Source organism: Periophthalmus magnuspinnatus, chromosome 18 (genome assembly GCF_009829125.3).
Source record: "Periophthalmus magnuspinnatus isolate fPerMag1 chromosome 18, fPerMag1.2.pri, whole genome shotgun sequence".
NCBI lineage: Eukaryota > Metazoa > Chordata > Actinopteri > Gobiiformes > Gobiidae > Periophthalmus > Periophthalmus magnuspinnatus.
This window is the reverse complement of record NC_047143.1, coordinates 2,107,245-2,127,650: the sequence shown is the minus strand read 5'-3', so window position 1 is coordinate 2,127,650 and position 20,406 is coordinate 2,107,245. Positions and strand designations below refer to the sequence as shown.

At 39.3% G+C, this 20,406-nt stretch overlaps 1 protein-coding gene and 1 long non-coding RNA gene across 2 annotated transcripts; one reads left to right on the top strand and one right to left on the bottom strand.

Moving 5' to 3' along the window:
* Positions 1-2,916: 2,916 nt before the first annotated feature.
* Positions 2,917-6,920, bottom strand: LOC117386329 (uncharacterized). Its single transcript, XR_004542660.2, has 3 exons — positions 6,777-6,920; positions 4,684-4,800; positions 2,917-2,985 (listed from the first exon to the last, which is right to left on the bottom strand). It is a non-coding gene; the product is annotated as an uncharacterized LOC117386329 (long non-coding RNA).
* Positions 6,921-7,135: 215 nt separating this feature from the next.
* Positions 7,136-19,209, top strand: LOC117386325 (E3 ubiquitin-protein ligase Topors-like). The gene is made up of 6 exons (XM_033983670.2): positions 7,136-7,386; positions 9,986-11,408; positions 11,633-12,034; positions 13,299-13,914; positions 15,304-15,414; positions 17,978-19,209. The coding sequence occupies exons 2-6, from the start codon at positions 9,989-9,991 to the stop codon at positions 19,014-19,016; spliced, it is 3,588 nt and encodes a 1,195-aa protein (XP_033839561.1). The 5' UTR covers positions 7,136-7,386; positions 9,986-9,988; the 3' UTR covers positions 19,017-19,209.
* Positions 19,210-20,406: the final 1,197 nt, after the last annotated feature.

Below are 20,406 nucleotides of genomic sequence, written 5' to 3'. Positions count from 1 at the left end.
GATCACGGGCGCACTTCCTGCTCCATTGACTCTGGCTCCAATTCAGTTTCTATTGAAAAACTGTGTCCTCTCTCTGTACCTGCGTCTGTCAGACTCATTTTGGTCTTAAATGTATTAACCCTCTACATGATCCTGGGTTCATTTTTTTTTTTTAGTTGTTATTTTGAGTTTTTTTTTTTTTTTTTTTAGTTGAGTTGTTTATTTTTTTATTTTTGTTATCTTGAGTTTATTAATTATTATTATTATTTTTGTTTATTTTCTTCATTTTTTGAGTTATTTTGAGGTTGTTTTTTTGTTATTTTGAGGTTTTGTTGTTTTTTATTTTAAATGTATTTATTTTATGATTTGTTATATTAATTTTTTTGTGATTTTGAGTTTATTTATTTATTTATTTTTTAGCTATTTTGAAATTTTGTCTTTTTTGTGTTTTTTTTTTGTTATTTTCAGTTTTATTTATTTTTATTTTTTCTGTACCTGCTGCTGTCAGACTCGTCATTTTGGTCTTAAACGTTCGTATTAATCTGCTCTACATGATCCTGTTTTTTTTTTAATTTCACTTTATTTGTCAGTAACTCAAGATATGAACATTAATACCAGACCAATCAGGCGTCTTCTTTCCGCGAGGCCCCTCCCGCTAGCGTTAGCAACAGGTTTGATTGACAGCGTTGTTATTCTTCATCGTTTCCATGGTGACAAATGCTACAAAATCATCTTTCCCACAGTAAACAATGCGCGCAATGTCACTTTTTCTACTTGCTGCTTTTTTTTTGGCGAGTTCACCACCTTGTCTCCATGGCGATGTTATAACTTTACCTATAATATTACACAGTATGGCTTTAAACCCGGACACGAGTAGGATCTTCCCGCAGACTGAGTTTAAGCCACTTTCACGCGCTAAAGACACGGATAATAAACGCTAGATTGAAGTTAAACGCCACACTACGGAACATTCCAGGCGAAGCGTCTCCATGGCGACGAGAAGGCGGACGGTACGGAGCGCATTTTTAGACGCGTAGCTGCCTCGTGGAGACTTTTCGATCGGTTTATCTGTCATTTTTTTTTACGTAAATCATGCAAAAATACGTATAACAAACCAGCTTTCTCATGGTTGACGCTTTCACCCTCTAACGAGAAGGTTTATAGTTCTATTCCCAGACCCCGTAGGGACTTAATTTCGCCTCGTGAACGTAAAACAGCGGCGTTTTTCTGCGTAAACCCCCCCGGCTCTGCTCTTTTGAATTGTAAATGGTGTTTTTAATCACATCTGCGGCCGGAGCGTTTGAAGTGTCTCTTAATGAAATGGGTGGTGACCTCACAGCCCATTTTTTTTTCTCTTCTTCTTTTCAAAACAACACATTTACATTTTGGACACTTCAGATGCAGCGGCGCCGTTACAGAACACATTCAAACGAGCGCTTTTGTCACCGCGGAAAAAGAGGGGAGTGTATTTGTAAAAGGAGAACGACGGGGTTTGGGTTTGAGTCGGGAAAATGTGTTTTTACGTAACAGCGTTTGATTTAGAGAAATACAGAGAAATATGGAGATTTGTGTATTTTATGTGTGTCTTTATTTGTACAGGGAGAGTCAGAGAGAACGTCACACACTAAATGAGCAAATACACAACGATACAAACTAAATCTCCACATTTTTAAGGCGCACAAGTGGATCAGTTTTACACGAGGTTTGGGAAGTAAAAAAACCAAAAGCTTTTTCCTAATTTCAGTTCAGTTTTTAGACGTAGACCATCGTGAGATCTTGGATTACAAGTTCTTTTACACCTCTACTCTCCCCAATGTTCCTCTCTCTCTCCTTTCTTTCTCCTCCTCCTCTCTCTCCCTCTCTCCTTCTCTCTATAGTTCAGTTTTTAGACATAGACCATCGTGAGATCTTGTATCAAAAGCTCTTCTCCACCTCATCCTCCTGTTCCCAATTTTCCTCTTCTCTCTCCTCCTCCCACTCTCTCCCCACTCCCTCTCCTCTCTTTCTCTCTTCCTCCCTCCCTTCTTCCCTCCCTCTCCTCTTTCTCTCTCCTACTCCCTCTCTTTCTCTCTTGCCACTCCCTCTCCTCTCTTTCTCTCTCTTCCCTCCCTCTCCCCTTTCTCTCTCCCCACTCCCTCTCCTCTCTTTCTCTCTCTTCCCTCCCTCTCCTCTTTCTCTCTCCTAGTCCCTCTCTTTCTCTCTCCCCACTCCCTCTCCTCTCTTTCTCCCTCCCTCCCTCTCCTTTTTCTCTGTCCTATTCCCTCCCTCTCCCCTCTTTCTTTCTCTCTCCTCCTCCCTCCTTCTTTTCTTTCTCTCTCTTCCTCCTCCCTCTCCCTTCTTTCTCTCTCCTCCCTCCTTCTTTTCTCTTCCTCTCTCTTCCTCCTCCCTCTCTCCTCCTCTCTATAGTTCAGATTTTATCCATAGACCATCATGAGTGTCTTGTCTTAAACCTTCACATGTCCAGGGGCGGTTGGTCTGGGGGGGTCAAAGGTCACTCTTTCCCCGGGGCCCGGTGCAGGAGGGGGCCCCGTACAAAGATATTTAGGTTTTTTCAACTGTTTTTTGTATTTATTTATTTTTTTGGAGTGTTTTCTTTTGCTGTAGAAAAGTAGAGACACGTTTAACACTTTTTTGTGATATTTGCGTCAATATCACCACCTTTTATTTTAATAATCAATTTTATTTATTTATTTGGGTAAAAATATCTTCTAGAACTTTCCAAAAACAAAAAATACAACAGCAGCTGTTCATAATCTGTGTAAATGTTTTGGTTTGTCAGTTTGTGCTGTATCTGTCCATAAAAATAATAAAAAGACACTTAAACAATAACTTATTTTGCATTTTATTAACAAAAATATACATTTAAATGCACAAAAACATCAAACGACATTGCAGTTTCAATAAATTAAAAAAATATTGTTTTAACATGTGTTTTTTCGTCTTTAGTCTTTGGGTTTGTTTCTACGTTTGGTCCATTTTAAAATGTTCAAGTTCATGTTATTGTCCCTGAAAAACAAAAGACAAAAGCAGAAACAAGTGAGATTACATTAAATTTTATGAGTAATTTAATATAAAACTGGTGTCAAAGTGCGACTACATATTTCAGGGATTTTCTTTTATTTTTTTTAATCATTTTTTTATTTATGAAAAAATGCAGTGAGTTAATGTTTTATTATTATTAGTAAAATGAATGAAAGTTCTGAAGATAAAACCACTTCAGTTTCAGCGTTGAGTCTCCATTCTCTTTTCCTTTTTTCCTTTTCCTTTCTTCCCTTATTATTTTCCTTCCTTTCCTTTCTTCCTCTTTTCCTTTCTCTTCATTTTTTCTTCCCTTTCCTTCCTTTTCTTTCCTCTCTCTCCTCCTTCTTCTCTTCTTTTCCTTCCCTTTTCTTCTTTACCCCTTCTCTCTCTCTTTCTTTTCCCTTTTCTCTTTTCTCCTCTTCCTTTTTCCTGCTCAAATGAGTATCTAGTTTCGATACAGGTTAAAGTATCGATTAGTCCCTGATTTAAATTAGTTTATTATCTTCCATAATTGATCTATTCAAACTAATTTTCTACCAGAGATGAACAAGTGCAGATGCTCCACTGATTCTGTGAAACTCTCCTCTGCAGGTGAGTGTGTGGCGCCCTCTGTTGGTGAACTGCAGAGTTACAGTTTGTCTCCACTGAGCTGCATCTGTTTTATGTCCATGTCAAATTACACATGTCCCTGTTTAACCTGAATACTTATATTTACACGATTACCCTCTCGTTCAGTGTATTTTACTTTAATTTACTACTTTCTACATTTTTTTTTTTTTTTTAAATGTACAGTATATATATATATATTTTATATTCAAATCCTCAAAGTGTCCACCTATTGCTTTGTCAAAACTATTAATTAGAGTGAGAGGGTGTGTCCAAAACTTTGACTGGTAAATGTTTAAACAACACCAGTCTGACAAAAGTTAAATATCTCAAAAATAAATTAATAAATAACTAACTAACTAAATAAATAAATACATAAATGAATGAATGAATAAATAAAAAGATAAATAAATAAATAGGTTAATTTAAAATAAGGTCTGCATTTGGAAAATTTACTTAACAAACTTGGCAATAAATAAATAAATAGATAAATAAATAAATAAATAAATAGATAAATAAAAAAATAAATAAAAAGATAAATAAATAAATAGATAAATAAATAGATAAATAAAAAAATAAAAAAATTAATACATAAATAAATAAATAGGTTAATTTAAAATTAGGTCTGCATTTGGAAAATTTACTTAATAAACTTTGCAAACCTCTGTTTCCAATGGGGTATTTAAGCTTTGGAGCGCCCTCTGGTGTTAGCAATAAAAATGAACATTTAAAAAGTAAACAAATTAAGTCCTTATCCTCCATGAACGCAACTCTAACAGAGCCGTGTGTTTGTTATGAGTAGAATGAGTCCAGTGATGGTTCATGGTCTTAAAAACTCTGTAGGAAAAGTCCAGAGTTTTATCTATGATGCAACTAAACAGGAAAAATTGAGAAGACGATGTTGTATGTATTAATGAAACGAGTGTGAATGAAACAAAATACAACTCCATTTACGAGGGGACGTGGTTAAAAGGTCAGGATGTTCTTTAAAGGGCCCATAGTTCATAGTTTTCTTTATTAACGTGAGGAGTGGTACTAACATGAAATAAAATGAAATATTCAGTATTTGCAGCTCACCTGTTTTTAACTTTAGATTCACGCCTTAGCGGCTCTTTCCTCCAGGAGCCACTGAGCCGCGATTCGACTGGCGTAGATCACATAGGCCCAGGACAACACCACGATCCCCAACAAAATCTGAAAACAAAACATAAAACTGTTTAAAGTACATCGATAAATAACACAGTACAGGTATTGAAAATCAGATACTAATCGATACTGAAACTAGCACCAAAACTAGATACTCAGGAATCAGGAATCAATACCGAAAAAGTCACATTATAGAAGAAAATACTACCATTTAATGTTGAAAATCACATTCTATCGTCTAAAGAAAGTGTTTTTAATCATCATTGTGGTATCAGAATCGGTTTTGCGTATCAAGTCTATTCCTTAGTATTGAAATTCATTTTTTTTATTTTATTTATTTTAGTATCCTATTATTTCACGAGATGCAGTTATAGCAGAGATTATTCCATTGTCACTGTAATAATGTATGTATACTACTATAAATACTTGGTTATTCATTGTACTTTCAATACATATAGACTTTTAAAGTTTGTTTTTTTGTGATCAAATTTTTATTTAAGTATTAATCTCATCTGCAGCTGTACAGGTTACAGTCCAAAATACAAAAAAAAAAAAAAAAAAAAGAATATAGAAATAATAATAAAAAATAAATAAATAAAATAAAAATAAAAAATAAGTAAATTAAAAATAAATACATAAATAAAAAATAAAATAAATAAATAAATAAATAAAATAAAATAAAATAAAATAAAATAAAATAAAATAAAATAAAATAAAATAAAATAAAATAAAATAATAAAATAAAATAAAATAAAATAAAATAAAATAAAATAAAATAAAATAAAATAAAATAAATGGAACGGAACGGAACGGAACGGAACAGAACAAAACAAAACAAAACAAAACAAAACATAAAATAATGAAAATAATCCCGTCCAGGTTTGAATTCCTTCCATACAGTAATTGCAAATTTCTTCCATCAAAAAACATCAGCAGAAAATGCATTATACATATTCACTTTGTAAAAAAGAACTGAGTGTAAACATATTCTGTATTTTTCGTGAATATACAGTTTGACAGGAGCGTCCACAAAACACAAAAACAGATACGTAATATATTTAGATCTCGATTTTGTTATGTACATAGACTTTAAAATTGGGCCATGTAACTTTTCTGATAAAGGAGGTGTTATTGTTTTGCTTGGCCATATTAGGCTATTTTTGGATCTATGTTCTAATGTCGTTTCCTCGTCACAAACAGACCTGGGATTGTGTTTTGTTTCATTCACACTTTTTTAACACACGAACCTCGGATCTCTCAAACTGAAAACACTCTGTTCCACCTTGTGATGTCATCAAGTGGTGATACAGGAAGTGCTCCGCTGTGTTTTTAAACTCCCCACACCTTCATTTCTAGAATCATTTGGATCATTTCACACCCTGGAACTGCCACTTATCTCCACTGAACTGAAGGTAAAAGGAGCTGTTAACTCAAAAACTACCACTTCATGACATCACAAGGTGGAACAGAGCATTTTGAGCTTTGTAGATGTGGACAGACTAATAATACATGGTTATTCAAACATGTGTGAATGAAGCACAACAACAAGACACAACTCCAGGTCTGTTTTTGAGCAGGTAACATCATTATAACACACATTTTTTGAGTTATTTTAAGTAAGTAAAAAGCCAAATCATCTCATTTCTTCCTGATCATGGTCCCTTTGATCGCTCACATCAGATTTCACAGTTTGCATGTAATTTAATTCATGCTCAAGCTCCAGAAATCAGTTTGTAAACAGATTTTGGTGCATGTGAAAAAGAACACTGTGGAACATTCCAGACAATGCAATAACATCTACATGGAGACAAGGAGGTGGTTGATGACCCTGCACCAGAAAAGTATCATAGGTCTCAGATTAATGTACATTTTGGAATGATAAAATATCCAAATGTTTAAATTATTTGCCAAATATACCAGTCTTTATGGAGTATTAAGACTCTTACATAGCATTGTTATTACACAGCTAACTGCTAATGTGGCTCTAATGTGTAGCTTTCCGTTAAAAATAAGCTTTAATTTACCACTGAGTAGATTTTGTCCAGGTCCCGCCGCCCTATACTCTGCATTCTTCCGTTTTAATCAAAGAAAAGCCTGAAAATGCACTTTATTCTGGCTAATTTCTTGATGTTTAGCTTTCCTCGGGGCTATTATGAATCTGTAAGCTGAGCGATATGTTAATATACGACAAAGGTCTCACACTGTATTAAACTCGAAACCACAAATAACTACTTTTTTTCAATTTTATAATCCAGTTTGTTTCTTAATTTATATTCTAATACATGTAACATCAAAAATAATGACTGCACTAATAATTAATCAAAATGTAAATCGAAAATCTGCATCTCAAAGTGACACATCCTCACTTCCGCTAATGATCTTCGCTCCCAGAGTCCTTTGCGTTTACATTCCAGCGGAAATGTGCAGCGACAGTAGCAGATCAAACTCGGGACATTTCTGGATAAATTACACATTTACCACACGGATTATCACTGGAAACTAATAAAAAATAGCGACGCCCGGTTGTCAGCTCGACCATCGGCCACAAATTGAGTAAAACAGCCCGCAAACGGAGCACCAAACCCGGATGAGAGGCTTTGGAAGACGCGGAGGGAGTCTGCTGCGTCGGATCAGGTACGCGAGCTAACATGCTAACACTCAACAAGAACTGCATTTTTAACCATCCTTATATGATCTAACTTAATATTTAATGCATAACGCGAGGTTGGCGACGTATTTGGTTATTTATTTATATGAGTCACTACGGCTTCGAAACAAAAGCCATAATGACAGTCCGAACAAAAATGCTAGTAGCGGTTAGCTTCTTAGCATAATTGCTTTTAGGAAAATAAACACATATTTAAAAGAAATGTTATGACAAAATGCACGTAGATAAAACCTGATGAAGCGGTGCAGCGTAAAAGGGAACATGTATTTAGCACAGGAGAAGGAGAAACCGTGTTTAAAAGGCCTAGCTAAACGTCAAAGTCAAAGCTTATGTCACTGATAAACGTGTATATTGACATGTTTTTATTCCCCTGTTAGATTTGAGTTATGATACAGACATGGAGAAGTGTGAAGGACTCTGTGAAATGCAGATTCATGATGATGAGACTTTAAATGTTTATAATTATTGATCTGTTTTTACAATATATTTATTTTGTGTTGTTAAAGGTGTTTACATGTTCTTCTGTTGGCCATTAGCTCAGAGTGGAGTTAGAGTATTTTTATTATTTTTATTATTTTACTATTGTGTTATTTATTTACATTTATTATTGTTGTAGTTGTTGTAGTTTTTTGTTTTTTTTTAGATTTTATTATGCAATTATTATTATTATTATTATTATTATTATTATTATTATTATTATTATTATTATTTATGTATATACATTTTTTTATCTTGGGTAGGCCTGTCACAATAATCACTATGTATCCTTCCATACAGGATGGATAAAACATAATTTTTGGGGGGTAATATCTATTATGGGAACTTTTTTTTGTACTAGTGCAAATTTTTTGGTTATTTTACTGTACATAAAATATTAATTTGCTTGTTTCTTATTAATCTTGGTCACTGTCTTATATTGAGCATTGTTATATATATTTTTTTTATTTTTTTGTAACTTAAATTTTTATTCCTTTTTACAATAAATCAACATATGAACACAAAGCATAAAACACAAAACATGTCTGGGAGCATATTCCTAGTCACTTTGCTTAAATAACATCCATTTTCCATTGTTATATTGTTAATGTTTGATTTCCTAACTTAATCAAGGTTAAATCAACTTTTTTTTTTCAAACCCTGCGAGGTGACTGCTGTTGTGATTTTGAGCTTTACAAAAATAATGATTTGAATTATTTATGACCAGTTTTTATGTGGAATTATGAGTCTGTAAGGAGGATGTTCATTTTGTGGTGTAACTAAGCGTCAAAGAGGACCGTGAATCTGAAATGTAAAGTCAGATGGATTTATTGAGTCTCGCGCAGCTCCAGCGTCGCTACGGACCCTCCAGAGTTTACAGTTTTTTCTAGAGTGTTGCCGTACGCGTGTCTGAAGGAGGATCCTCTTCTGGTCAAGCAGAGCGAAACTCACAGTCCTATCCTTGAGTCCGAACAACAACGTATTCTGTTGTGTTCTATGTGTGTGCAGTTATCATTATTAACTTTAGCATTTAGCACATTGAAATAAAAGTGTGATATTAAGGAACATTGCTAAATACAGATTCTTTATAATATTTACTACAACAATATATCAAACTTAAAGATGTGTTATCGTGACAGGCCTAGTCCCGTGTGAATCGACGTCTAGTTAACTTAGATAAGCTATCGATTTGCTTGTTTCTTATTAATGTTGGCCACTGAGTATTGTTTTATTGTTAATGTTTGATTTTCTAACTTACTCATGGTTAAATCAACAGTTTTATTAAGCCATGCAAGGTGACTGCTGTTGTGATTTTGGGTTATACAAAAATAACTGGACTGGATTGTTGTTTTTTTTGTTTTTTGTGTTGCCAAAATGTGTCTCGAGCGTGGTCCCAGAGAGATGTTTGAACTGGGTGATTTTTGCCTGTAAAAATGTTTTATATTTTATTAATTTTTCTATATAAATTAGGTTTTTGATATATATTTTTAAATGCTTATTATTTTTAGTAAGTAAGTATATTTATTATTTCTCTCCAGTATTTTTTTTCTCTATGAATTTGATTTTTGACATATTTAAAACTTTTTTTATTATGTTTTCTTCTTCTAGTTTTCTGCAAACTACCGAAAATGGTCAAAGCTGAAAAGATTGTATTTGGTGATCATATTTAACCCATTGGCCTTTGGGGAAATCTGTCATGAGATAAACTATTAAACATGCCCCTTGACATTTAATTTAACTTCACTGATTTCAAAGTCGACAGCGATTCACGGTCCTGTGCTTCTGTGCTAAACTTTGGTCCCTCTGACTGCGGTGAACAGCCTTTTTGACAGTGTCTGTATTAAATCAAAATGTCAAAAAACAATCAATTATTTCTGGTTTTCATCAATAATGCATTTTATTTGGACGTTTCTCTGAAGGCGTCTAAATAGTCGTCATATTTTAATCTTTATTTGGTTAAAAATGTATTTAAAACTTCTAAATCTACAGTAGAAATAATCGCTGACTAGTTGACTTTGCAATTATTATTATTTTTATTTATTTTTAAGTGCCCTGTTTGAGCTAAATGATTTTCTTTTCTTCTTCCAGGTGATGGCGCCCTCACGTATGAAACTGCGTGTGCGTTGCCCCGGTACCACATCATCAAGAAACGCTCAGCCCCAGAGTGAAGAAGACGAAGGACGGCGACAGGAGCGTCACCGAAGCACCTCGACTCGCAGCAGAGGCCGACGAAAAAACAGCAGAAGTAACAGAAATGCCAACAACGCGACGGAGGCTTCAAATACTACCCCCACTACGACGAGCGCCAACGTCCCCTCCGCCTCGCCTCTGCCTTCGTCCTCCTCTTCGGCCACCGCTCGCCAAGTAGTCGCCGCCGAAGACACCTCCCCCGACTCGAAATGCCCCATCTGCCTCGATCGCTTCAACAACTTGGCGTATCTGGATCGCTGCTTGCACCGTTTCTGTTTTATGTGCATTCAGGAGTGGTCGCACAACAAAGCCGAGTGCCCTCTCTGCAAACAGCCGTTCACCTCCATCCTGCACTCGGTCCGCGGCGAAAACGACTTCCAGAAGTACACGATTAGCCGCTCGCCCGAAAACGGCAGCGTGGCGGCGACTGTTGCCATGGTAGCGGCGATGGCGAGCGACCACAGGATGAGGCTGACGTTGCGGAGGAGCAGCACGAATAGAAGTAGAAGAAACCAGCGTATGGTGCCGGTTTGGGAGTGGCTCGTGGATTCGCCTCCCGACAGTCCCGAGTTCATCCCGATCTCGCCCGTAGTGAACGCCGAGGAAACGCAACCCTTCGATTTAGCCGAGCGTGGGATTATTTTCGAAGGGCTAACCGGGCTCGGATCCGCGGGGAACCTGCCTCCTTTTGTCGCGAATAATCGAGAAACGCGGAAGCTGCTTTTCAGGTTAGCTGCGAGACGGCGTTTGCAGAGGGAAGGAGGACGCGTGCGGCCTTTGCGCGATCGGGAGACGATAGCGCTGCGTCGCGGGCTTTACCGATGCGGCATCCGAGTCCGAGGAATCGCCGGGAGCAACCGAGACCAACCGCAAAGGGAGATATCAGTCGAAAGCTTTTGCCATAACCCCTCGAGTTTAAACAGACTGCGTCCATGGATACGACGGGAGCTGGCGGTGCTTTACGGCTCTCACGATTCGCTAATCACAATCGTTCAGAGGATTATACTGGCGCGTATCGCTCGGCACGGACTTGAGGATTTACCCGTCGTAGAAGACGAACTTCGGCCGTTTTTGTTGGCTCGCACGGATCATTTCCTACACGAGCTGGTCAGTTTTGCCCGCTCGCCTCTCACGATGGAAAACTACGACATCCAAGCTGTTTACGAGCCACCGGATGTAGCTTTTAACGTGGACGCTTTGGACAGTTCGACGGACAGCAGCGCCGTCATCGCCATCTCCGAGGAGGAAGAGGAGAGGGAGCGAGGAGGAGGTGAACGTGTCGAGTCAGTGCAGGAGAGTCAAACCAGCCTCAGTATGACAGGTAGGAGAGTTTGTACTGAAGTTGTCACGATACTAATGTTTCAAACTTGATTTCTTCCTGAAAATGCGACTTTTTTTGTATCAACACCTGCTCAAATGAGTATCTAGTTTCGATACTACTTTAACTATCGATTAATATCAGATTTTCGATACTTTGACAACCCTTTTCGTTTTTATTTTACACTTACTTGGTTAATAAAATCTTACTGTTTCAATTCCTTTCAGGCTGGGACGATGAAACTCCTGGCCCCTCCTACTCCATGGCAGACTCTTCCTGTTACCTGTCCTCCTTTAGCCCCGCCCTTCACGAGTCGTCCAATCAGGATCGAGGAGAGACGCTCCCTCAGACGCCTGTATCGCCGCGGCAACAAGGAGAGGAAGAGCTGGAGGAAGAGTGTCTCATCGTGGGCTACAAGAAACCCATCGCCGAACGCACGCCCGAGCTGGTCCAACTGTCGTCCGACTCCGAGGAGGAGAAGAAGGGAGTGGAGGAGGAGGAGGACGGCAAAGGAAGTAAAGAGAAAGATGGAGAGAAAGAAGAGAAGGAAAAAGAGGGGAAAGAACTAACTGAAAAGCAACCGGAGAAGTTTTTCCCAGTGCTCACTCCTTCACCGCAGTGCAGAGAAGGTAGGAAATTGTGTCGTTTTCTTGTCACAAACAGACCTGGAGTTGTGTTTTGTTTCATTCGCACACGTTTAACGCACAAACCTCGCGTATTTAGTCCTTCTCTCAAACTGAAAACACTCCGTTCCACCTTGTGATGTCATCATGTGATACAGGAAGTGCTCCGCTGTGTTTTTAAACTCCACACACCTTCACTAGAATCATCTGTCCTCGTCTTTTTCTCCTCTGTTATGAGCTACTTTCTTCCGTCTGTACCTTCTTTTTTATTAACCACCCCTTTTGCTTCCTCTATCTCTCTCCCTTTCTCTCATTATCCCTCCTTCTCCCTCGCTGTCTCCTTGCTCTCCCTCTTTCTTTCTTTTTCTTTCTTTCTCTCGAATTTTCTTTCTCTTTCTCCCTCTCACTCTCTCCTCTTTCTTTCTCCTCATCCTCTTTCTCTTTTTTCCCCTCTCTCTTTCATTCTCGCCCTCTTTCTTTCTTTCTTTCTTTCTTCCTCTATTTCTCCCTGTCTTTCTCTCTATTTCTCTTTCTCCCTTTTTCTCTCCTCTTTCTTTCTCCTCATCCTCTTTCTCTTTTTTCCCTCTCTCTTTCATTCTCGCCCTCTTTCTTTCTCTCCATTTCTCCCTTTTTCTTTCTCTATTTCTCCCTGTCTTTCTCTGTTTCTCTTTCTCCCTTTTTCCCTCTCCTATTTCTTTCTCGTCCTCTCTCTCTTTCTCCCTTTCTTTTCACTTTTAATTCAAGTTATTCCTAATATTTTCATGTATAATTTCCTTAGTTATTTTTGAACAGAGAATTGAGACTTTTTACTTATTTGGACGTATATTTTTTATTGTTTGGTCCTGGTCGATTTGTTTTCACGTGCCGGAGGCTTTAAATATCGTGATCCCGGCGTGCTCGCTCTCTCTGCTCAGGCTCCATTGCGCCAGAGTGTGTGCGCACTCTGGGTCCGGTGCTGCCCCCTGCTGGCGTCTCGGTGCCAGGACCATATATCTTTTATTAGCCTCGCTTCTTTTTGTTTTTGTCTTTGTTTTTCCTTGTTACTTTGTTTTTTTGGGCACCAGGTTTGATGAGGGTTTTTTCTCCCAGTATCTTTCCAACTTTTACAAAAAACAGAACTTACGAAAATAATAAACATCTTTGAACCTTTCCCTCTGTTCTCCTGTGTCCATTTTTAAATACTTTTTTATTTCTTTGGGTCTTTTCTTTGGTTTTAAAGTTCTAAACGCCTCCGGTCGCCCTAATCTGAATCCATTTTGTGTCCGTACAGAGATCGTCGAGGACGCACATCCGTCGAGGTCTCACTCCGACTGCCCCAACCCCGGACAAAGCCTGACCGAAGCCCTCCTCCGCGTTCTGGGAAAAGGTTGCCCCAAATCCAAGCGGAAGAAACGCGAAAGACGCAGGAATAAGCGACTCCGGAGCAGCAGCGGCACGTCCCAAAACCAAAACTCCTCCAACGTCTCCACGCCGTCGCGACGCTCCTCCCGCTCGCCGTCGCCCGAATCCAGCTTTGACTCCGACTTCCGGGGATACTCGATAGTCTCGCCTCTCGACTCCTCCTGTCCGTCGACGCCCAAATCGTCTACCACTTCCTGTTTTGGCTCCTCCCCTTCCGTAACCCCGCCCCCTCGGGAAAAAGTGCAAAGAAACACGGAGGAGGAGGAGGAGGCCGCGGCGGTGGCGGAAAAACCGGGAGGGAAACGGAAATATAAAAGCCGCCATCTCGACAGTCACATCCGAGATCCAACGTGGAGGCCGAGCGGCGGGAAAGGAAGTAAAAATAGAAGTAAAGCCAGAGAGATGGAGAGAATGAGGAAAGAGGAGAGGGAGAAGAGGAGGAGACGGAGGAGGAGGGAGAGACGGAGGAGACAGAGGGAGGAGAGGTCAGTCTCACTGGATCTTTTAGTATAACTGCATTTGATTCATTCTCACGTTTAACACAAATAAACTCTGCAGATTTAGGCTGAGTTCTTCTCTCAAACTGAAAACACTCTGTTCCACCTTGTGATGTCATCATGTGATACAGGAAGTGCTCCACTGTGGTTTTAAACTCCACACACCTTCATTTATAGAATCATTTGGATCATTTCTGTCCTGGAATTCCTTTCTGTCCTTCCCATCTTTTTCTACTCTTAGCTACTTTCTTCCTTCTCTTTCTTTTTTATTAACCTCCATTTCTCATCCTTTATCTTTCTCTCCTGTTCTCTCGCTATCCCTCCTTTTGTCTTTCTTCCTCCGTCTCCTTCCATCCCTCTGTCACTCTGCTCTCCCTCTTTCTTCCTCTCTCCTTTTCTCACTCTTTTTCTCTTTGTCCCTCCCTCTTCCTCCCTTTCTCTCCCTCTTTTTCTCTCTCCCCCTTTCTTTCTTTCTTTTTTTCTTTCTTTCTCTCTTTCTCCCTTTCTCACCCTTTCTTTCTTTCTCTCCTTTTTCTTTCTTGCCCTCTCCCCTCCCCTTCATTTCTTTCTTCCTTTCTTTCTTTCTTTCTTTCTTTTTCTTAATCTCTATTTCTCCCTCTCTCTCTCCTTTCTTTCTCGCCCTCTCTCTATCTTTCTTTCTCTCAATTTCTCCCTCTTTCTTACATTCTTTCTTGCTCTTTCTTTCTCTCGCTAATTCTCCCTCTATCGCTCTCTTTCTCTTTCCCTCCCTCTCTTTCTCCCTTTCTCTCTATCTCCCCCTCTTTCGCCCTCTCTCACTCACTCTTTCTCCCTTTCTTTCTCTTCTTTCTGTCTCTCTCATTACTCTTTCTTTCCTCTCTTTTGGATCATTTCATCTCTTTCTCTCTAAAGTTTCTCTCTGTTCAAACCTGTTAAACTCCCACTTGATGACATCACAAGGTGTAACGTCACATTTTGATCTTTGTCGATGTGACAGACTCATAATGAAGCGACTCAAACGTGTGAATGAATCAAACACAACTCCAGTGTGTGTTTTTTGACGCACAAACAACATTAAAACATATGGGACCTTTAAATTCCTACATAAACTTTAACTTTTCTTTGTTCAAACTCTTTCTGTTGTTGCTCATTTTCTGCTTCTGTGTAAAGAAAAAGTCCAAACCTTCTGCGTTCGGCTTGCGGCGCTAAACTAAAGACCAACCCGGTGCATTGTGGGAGTAAACCACAGCGTCACAGCCGAGAGGTGGAGCCTAAAGACTAAATTTAAGATTATGGTCGTGGATTGAGAGGGAAAATAAAGCGCCAACATGTCGTCGTTTGATTAGCGTAGGCGGAGCTCCAGGTCTGTGCAGGTTTTAATCAAAGTTTGTTTTGTAGTCGCAGTCGTGAGGAGCGGAGTCCCAGTGTGGAGATCGTCTACGAGGGAACGATCAGCAGCTCGGCCCCGAAACGCAAACGCAGACGCCACCGCAACAGTCTGCTCTCCAGGTGAAGTACTGCAGTATTTATACCCTCAAGTTTGGACTGTTGAGCGCGCCTGAATATAAGACGCAGGTTTTTATGTTGTAACGTGAGATATTTACGCAGAAAGACGGTGCACCGAGGTTTTTTTTTGAGTCACGTTTTCTTTCAAATCTGCACCAACACGACGTCAACACGGGATGAACACACCTGCAGGTTTAGAAAATAAAACGGCATCAACACAGGCCGTCTGCTTTTATTTCCTCTGAAAGATTTTGTCGTCTTTTTACATCGACTAAGTTCTTCCCGCTGCCGCCTCCAACGTCGCACCATAGATTCATCGATAAACTTACGTGCAGTGGCTCTATTTCCTTCTTTGATTCTAAACTTACCTGCAGTGGCTCTACTTCCTTCTTTGATACTAAACTTACGTGCAGTGGCTCTACTTCCTTCTTTGATACTAAACTTACGTGCAGTGGCTCTATTTCCTTTGATTCTAAACTTATGTGCAGTGGCTCTATTTCCTTCTTTGTTTCTAAACTTACGTGCAGTGGCTCTATTTCCTTCTTTGATACTAAACTTACGTGCAGTGGGTCTATTTCCTTCTTTGATACAAAACTTATGTGCAGTGGCTCTATTTCCTTCATTGATACTAAACTTACGTGCAGTGGCTCTACTTCCTTCTTTGATTCTAAACTTACGTGCAGTGGCTCTATTTCCTTCTTTGATTCTAAACTTATGTGCAGTGGCTCTATTTCCTTCTTTATTTCTAAACTTACGTGCAGTGGCTCTATTTCCTTCTTTATACTAAACTTACGTGCAGTGGCTCTACTTCCTTCTTTGATTCTAAACTTACGTGCAGTGGCTCTATTTCCTTCTTTGATTCTAAACTTATTTGCAGTGGCTCTATTTCCTTCTTTGTTTCTAAACTTACGTGCAGTGGCTCTATTTCCTTCTTTATACTAAACTTACGTGCAGTGGCTCTACTTCCTTCTTTGATTCTAAACTTACGTGCAGTGGCTCTATTTCCTTCTTTGATTCTAAACTTATGTGCAGTGGCTCTATTTCCTTCTTTGTTTCTAAACTTACGTGCAGTGGCTCTATTTCCTTCTTTATACTAAACTTACGTGCAGTGGCTCTACTTCCTTCTTTGATTCTAAACTTACGTGCAGTGGCTCTATTTCCTTCTTTGATTCTAAACTTACGTGCAGTGGCTCTATTTCCTTCTTTGATACTAAACTTACGTGCAGTGGCTCTATTTCCTTCTTTGAGCACAGATCCATTGCCTTTAACTTAAAACCTGCATTTCTTCATGTGTTTTGCGCAAAATGAAAGTTCAAAATCAAAACTAGTGAATTCTTCAGCGCGTCTTTCCCCACGTCTGTCTCACTTTTGCGTTTACAGCTAGACAGTGCCCCCCGGTGGACGTTAGCCAGTAAAAACATATCAATTAGCCTCACTGTTGTATAAACTGCAGGGTTCCAATTGTGGGGAAAAAGGTCGCGGCTTATAGTCCGAAACTACACAAGAGTTTTTTTCATTTATAAAAATATTCATGAACCGTCTCAGCTACAAACTCTCTATACACCTCCATCTCTGATCTGAGCGTTATATTTATTTTGTGTAGTACCTGTCAATTAAATCAAATGTAATTAAAGGCGCACTATGTAACTTTTCGGTTGGCACATGCTTGTCTCCATGGAGATGTTATTGTCTTACACAGGATGTTTTATGAGTATGGGGTGTGTTCAAGTACATGTGTTTTTATTGACTAAATGCGTTCACTCTTAATGTGAGCGAAGTCACCTCTCCACAGATCTGAACTGTAACGTGCACAGGTGATGTCATTTGCTTGACTCCATGAAATTAGAAAATGGCAGTTGTTGTGCCTTTAAAAAAAAACAAAAAAAATCAAGTTACTATATGTATTATTTAATCTAATAACTTTTTAACGTTTTTTAGCGTTAATCTTAAAGCAAAACTATTACGGAAAATCGATGTTTTAAAAGAAAATTTCAGTGGTTTCTTTGCGTTGAGCCTTTGAAGTGATTCATGTTTGAGTTTAATCTTTAGTCGACTATTTTCAAGATGCCATTTTGTCAAGACGCCATTTTCACCTCCACCTGTACACGCCCACAGTGACGCGCCCACAGTGATGCGCCCACAGTGACACGCCCACAGTGACACGCCCACAGTGACACGCCCACAGTGACACGCCCCCTGTGACGTCCACTCTTCCTTCTCCAGTTTTATTTTCTTAATCGTTGATACTCGTGGGATTCGGCAGCGTCGCGTCGTCATTTTGGTCTAACTGTGACGTGCATCTGTCCACAGGGGGCGCTGCAGCACGCGGCGCTTTGTTGTGATGACGTTTACGCCGACGTCAGCTCCTATTGGACACCGCAGTGTTTCTTTTATGAAGTGGTTTTAGTTGAATATTGTGATTTAAAAAGTGTAATTTATAACAAAATGATACACAGAGATGAGAACCATAGAGACGCAAGCTCAATACGACTGATTTAATGTCTTTTTTTAAATCAAAGTCATATTTTCTCACATTAACTAAAACATACTTTGTGTCTTTTCGCAGTCCCCCGCTGGTCATCACATTGGACAGTGACAGTGACCGAGGCCCCCTACTGGACCACAGCAGCAGCGCGTGCAGCTCCCCCTTCGGCTCGCAACAAACCGTCGACTTCTGCCACTTTCCCGCCCTCCCATTGGTCCATTCCTCCGGGGTGGGCGGGACCTTGGAGGGCAGAGACATCGGCGAACTTCCCGTGGATATTTTGGACCGTGGATCCGAAAAATCTGACATCGAAAACCGGAAAAATAAGTCCTCCGATCTGATTTCTTTGGAAAACAGCAGCGATAGCAACACGGATATCGACGTGGAGAAGGTTGAAACGAGTAAAACGCCAAATCGTGAAGCAGAGGAGGTCAAAGACGAGCCGGAAACGTTACAACTATTGCAGGATAAGGCAACTTCTTCGAGTAGTCGGAACAATTTTCAAGAAGGTAGCGAAATTCCTCACAAATCACATTCCGATGACGCTGATAAAAAACTTCTTGATAGCATTTTAAGCGTTTTGGACGGAATCTCTACAAAATCCGACCTCCCTTCAACTTCCAATCACGTTAAGAACAACATTTTGCCGCATAAACCCAAAAATCCGAGCGTGGATAGTTTTCAATCGATGTTTTACCCAAGTACGCTTCCCCCGTTTCAACAGCTAACGGAAAATAGAACAAAATTCCCTTCAGATACTTTCTCCCCGCTGGAAAAATCCAATATTGACGCAGACAGGACAGACATCGCCAACGAAATCAGGAGTATGCATAACTTGGAAACCCATCGTGAAATCGCCAGTTCGTTGTTAGCGTTACGAGATCCAAAAAACAACTCGATTCAAAACTCTACGTTTCCGGATTCCCTGTCTTCCCAAGGCAATCGGGTGTCTTCTTCCGAGATTGACACGACCGGATCTACCCCAAATTCCGATTCACTTCTTTCTAATTTAAACGAAAAAACGCAGAACGACTTGGTGCGTGAGAAAGTTTGCAGCGACTCCAGAGCCGACTTGGACATTCGAAAATACAATTCGACGAACGCGGAAGACGTGAAATGATTTGAACGATTAGCGAAACCGTTGAAGTTTTAAAGCGGAACACCGTCACTTTACTCTGGTTTCTAAGCTCTTACTTGTTACAGCGCCCCCTACATTCTGTTGTTTTATGTACACGTTTGTCCATAAAAATAAATCCATTTCCAGCTTGTTTGGTTCATTTTGGACTTTTACAGAAACATTTTTAAACCCACTGTCTGTAAAGTACATTAAAAAGTACCATGGAGTTCTTCTCTCAAACTGAAAACACTCTGTTCCACCTTGTGATGTCATCGTGTGGTGATACAGGAAGTGCTCCACTGTGTTTTTAAACTCCACACACCTTCATTTCTAGAATCATCTGGATTTTCTTTCTGTCCTCCTCGTCTTTTCCTCCTCTTTTATTAGCTACCTTCTTCCTTCTTTCTTTATTACCCCCCTTTCTCTTCCTCTATATCTCTCCCTTTCTCTCATTATCCATTCTTTCCTCTTTCTCCCTGTCTTCTTCCATCCCTCTCTTTCTTCCTTTCTCTCCCTCTCCCTCCCTCTCTACTTTCTTTCCTGTCTTCTCTCTCCCTTGCTCACTTTCTCTCTGTTCTCCCTCTTTCTTCCTCTCCCTCTTTCTCTCTTCCCCTTTCTTCCTTTCTCTCCCTCTCCCTCCCTCTCTCCTCTTTCTTTCCTGCCCTCTCTCCCTTTCACTGTCCTTCTCTTTTTCTCCCTTTCTTTCTCTCTCTTTCTCTCCTTTCTTTCCTGCCTTCTCTCTCCCTTTCTCTTTTTCTCTCAATTTCTCCTTCTCTCTCTCTTTGTCCCTTCCTTTCTCCCTCTTCTCCTCCCTTTCTCACTCTCTCTCATTTCTCTTTCCTCTTTCTTCTCTAGAATCACTTGGATCATTTCATCTAAAACGTCGCTGTTAAACTCCCACCTGATGACATCACAAGGTGGAACGTCACATTTTGATCTTTGTCGATGTAACAGACGAATAATAAAGTGACTCAAACATGTGAATGAAACAAACACAACTCCAGGTCTGTTTTTTTAATTTATTTTTTTAACTTTACATCAAATATATTTTATTATTTAATTGACGATTGGTGAATGTGTTGAAAAAAATGAATTATTTTCTCTCCATGTTCAATCTCGAGTTTCAATTTCATCTTTTAATTTTCAAAAACATAAAAATGTCTTCCAATATATTTATTATTATTATTTTTTTTTTTTATAAACACGACAAACTTTTAACCTCATTTAACTCAAACAGAAACATGATTTTTTTAAGTTTGACTCAAGTCGATCTTGGACTGAATCTGAACAAATCTGATCCAAAACATCACAGAAAAACTTTAAGACACAAAACTGTTTAAATAAACCTCAAGTATAAGTCAAACAGTTGGACCTGGAGCAGTTTTGTCACCGT

Excerpts from the sequence above, each read along its gene's own strand:
- LOC117386325 (XM_033983670.2), top strand. The coding sequence starts at position 9,989 with ATGGCGCCCTCACGTATGAAACTGCGTGTGCGTTGCCCCGGTACCACA. Across the intron at positions 12,035-13,298 it reads TTCACCGCAGTGCAGAGAAG|AGATCGTCGAGGACGCACAT; the intron begins GTAGGAAATTGT and ends GTGTCCGTACAG. Across the intron at positions 15,415-17,977 it reads CGCAACAGTCTGCTCTCCAG|TCCCCCGCTGGTCATCACAT; the intron begins GTGAAGTACTGC and ends GTCTTTTCGCAG.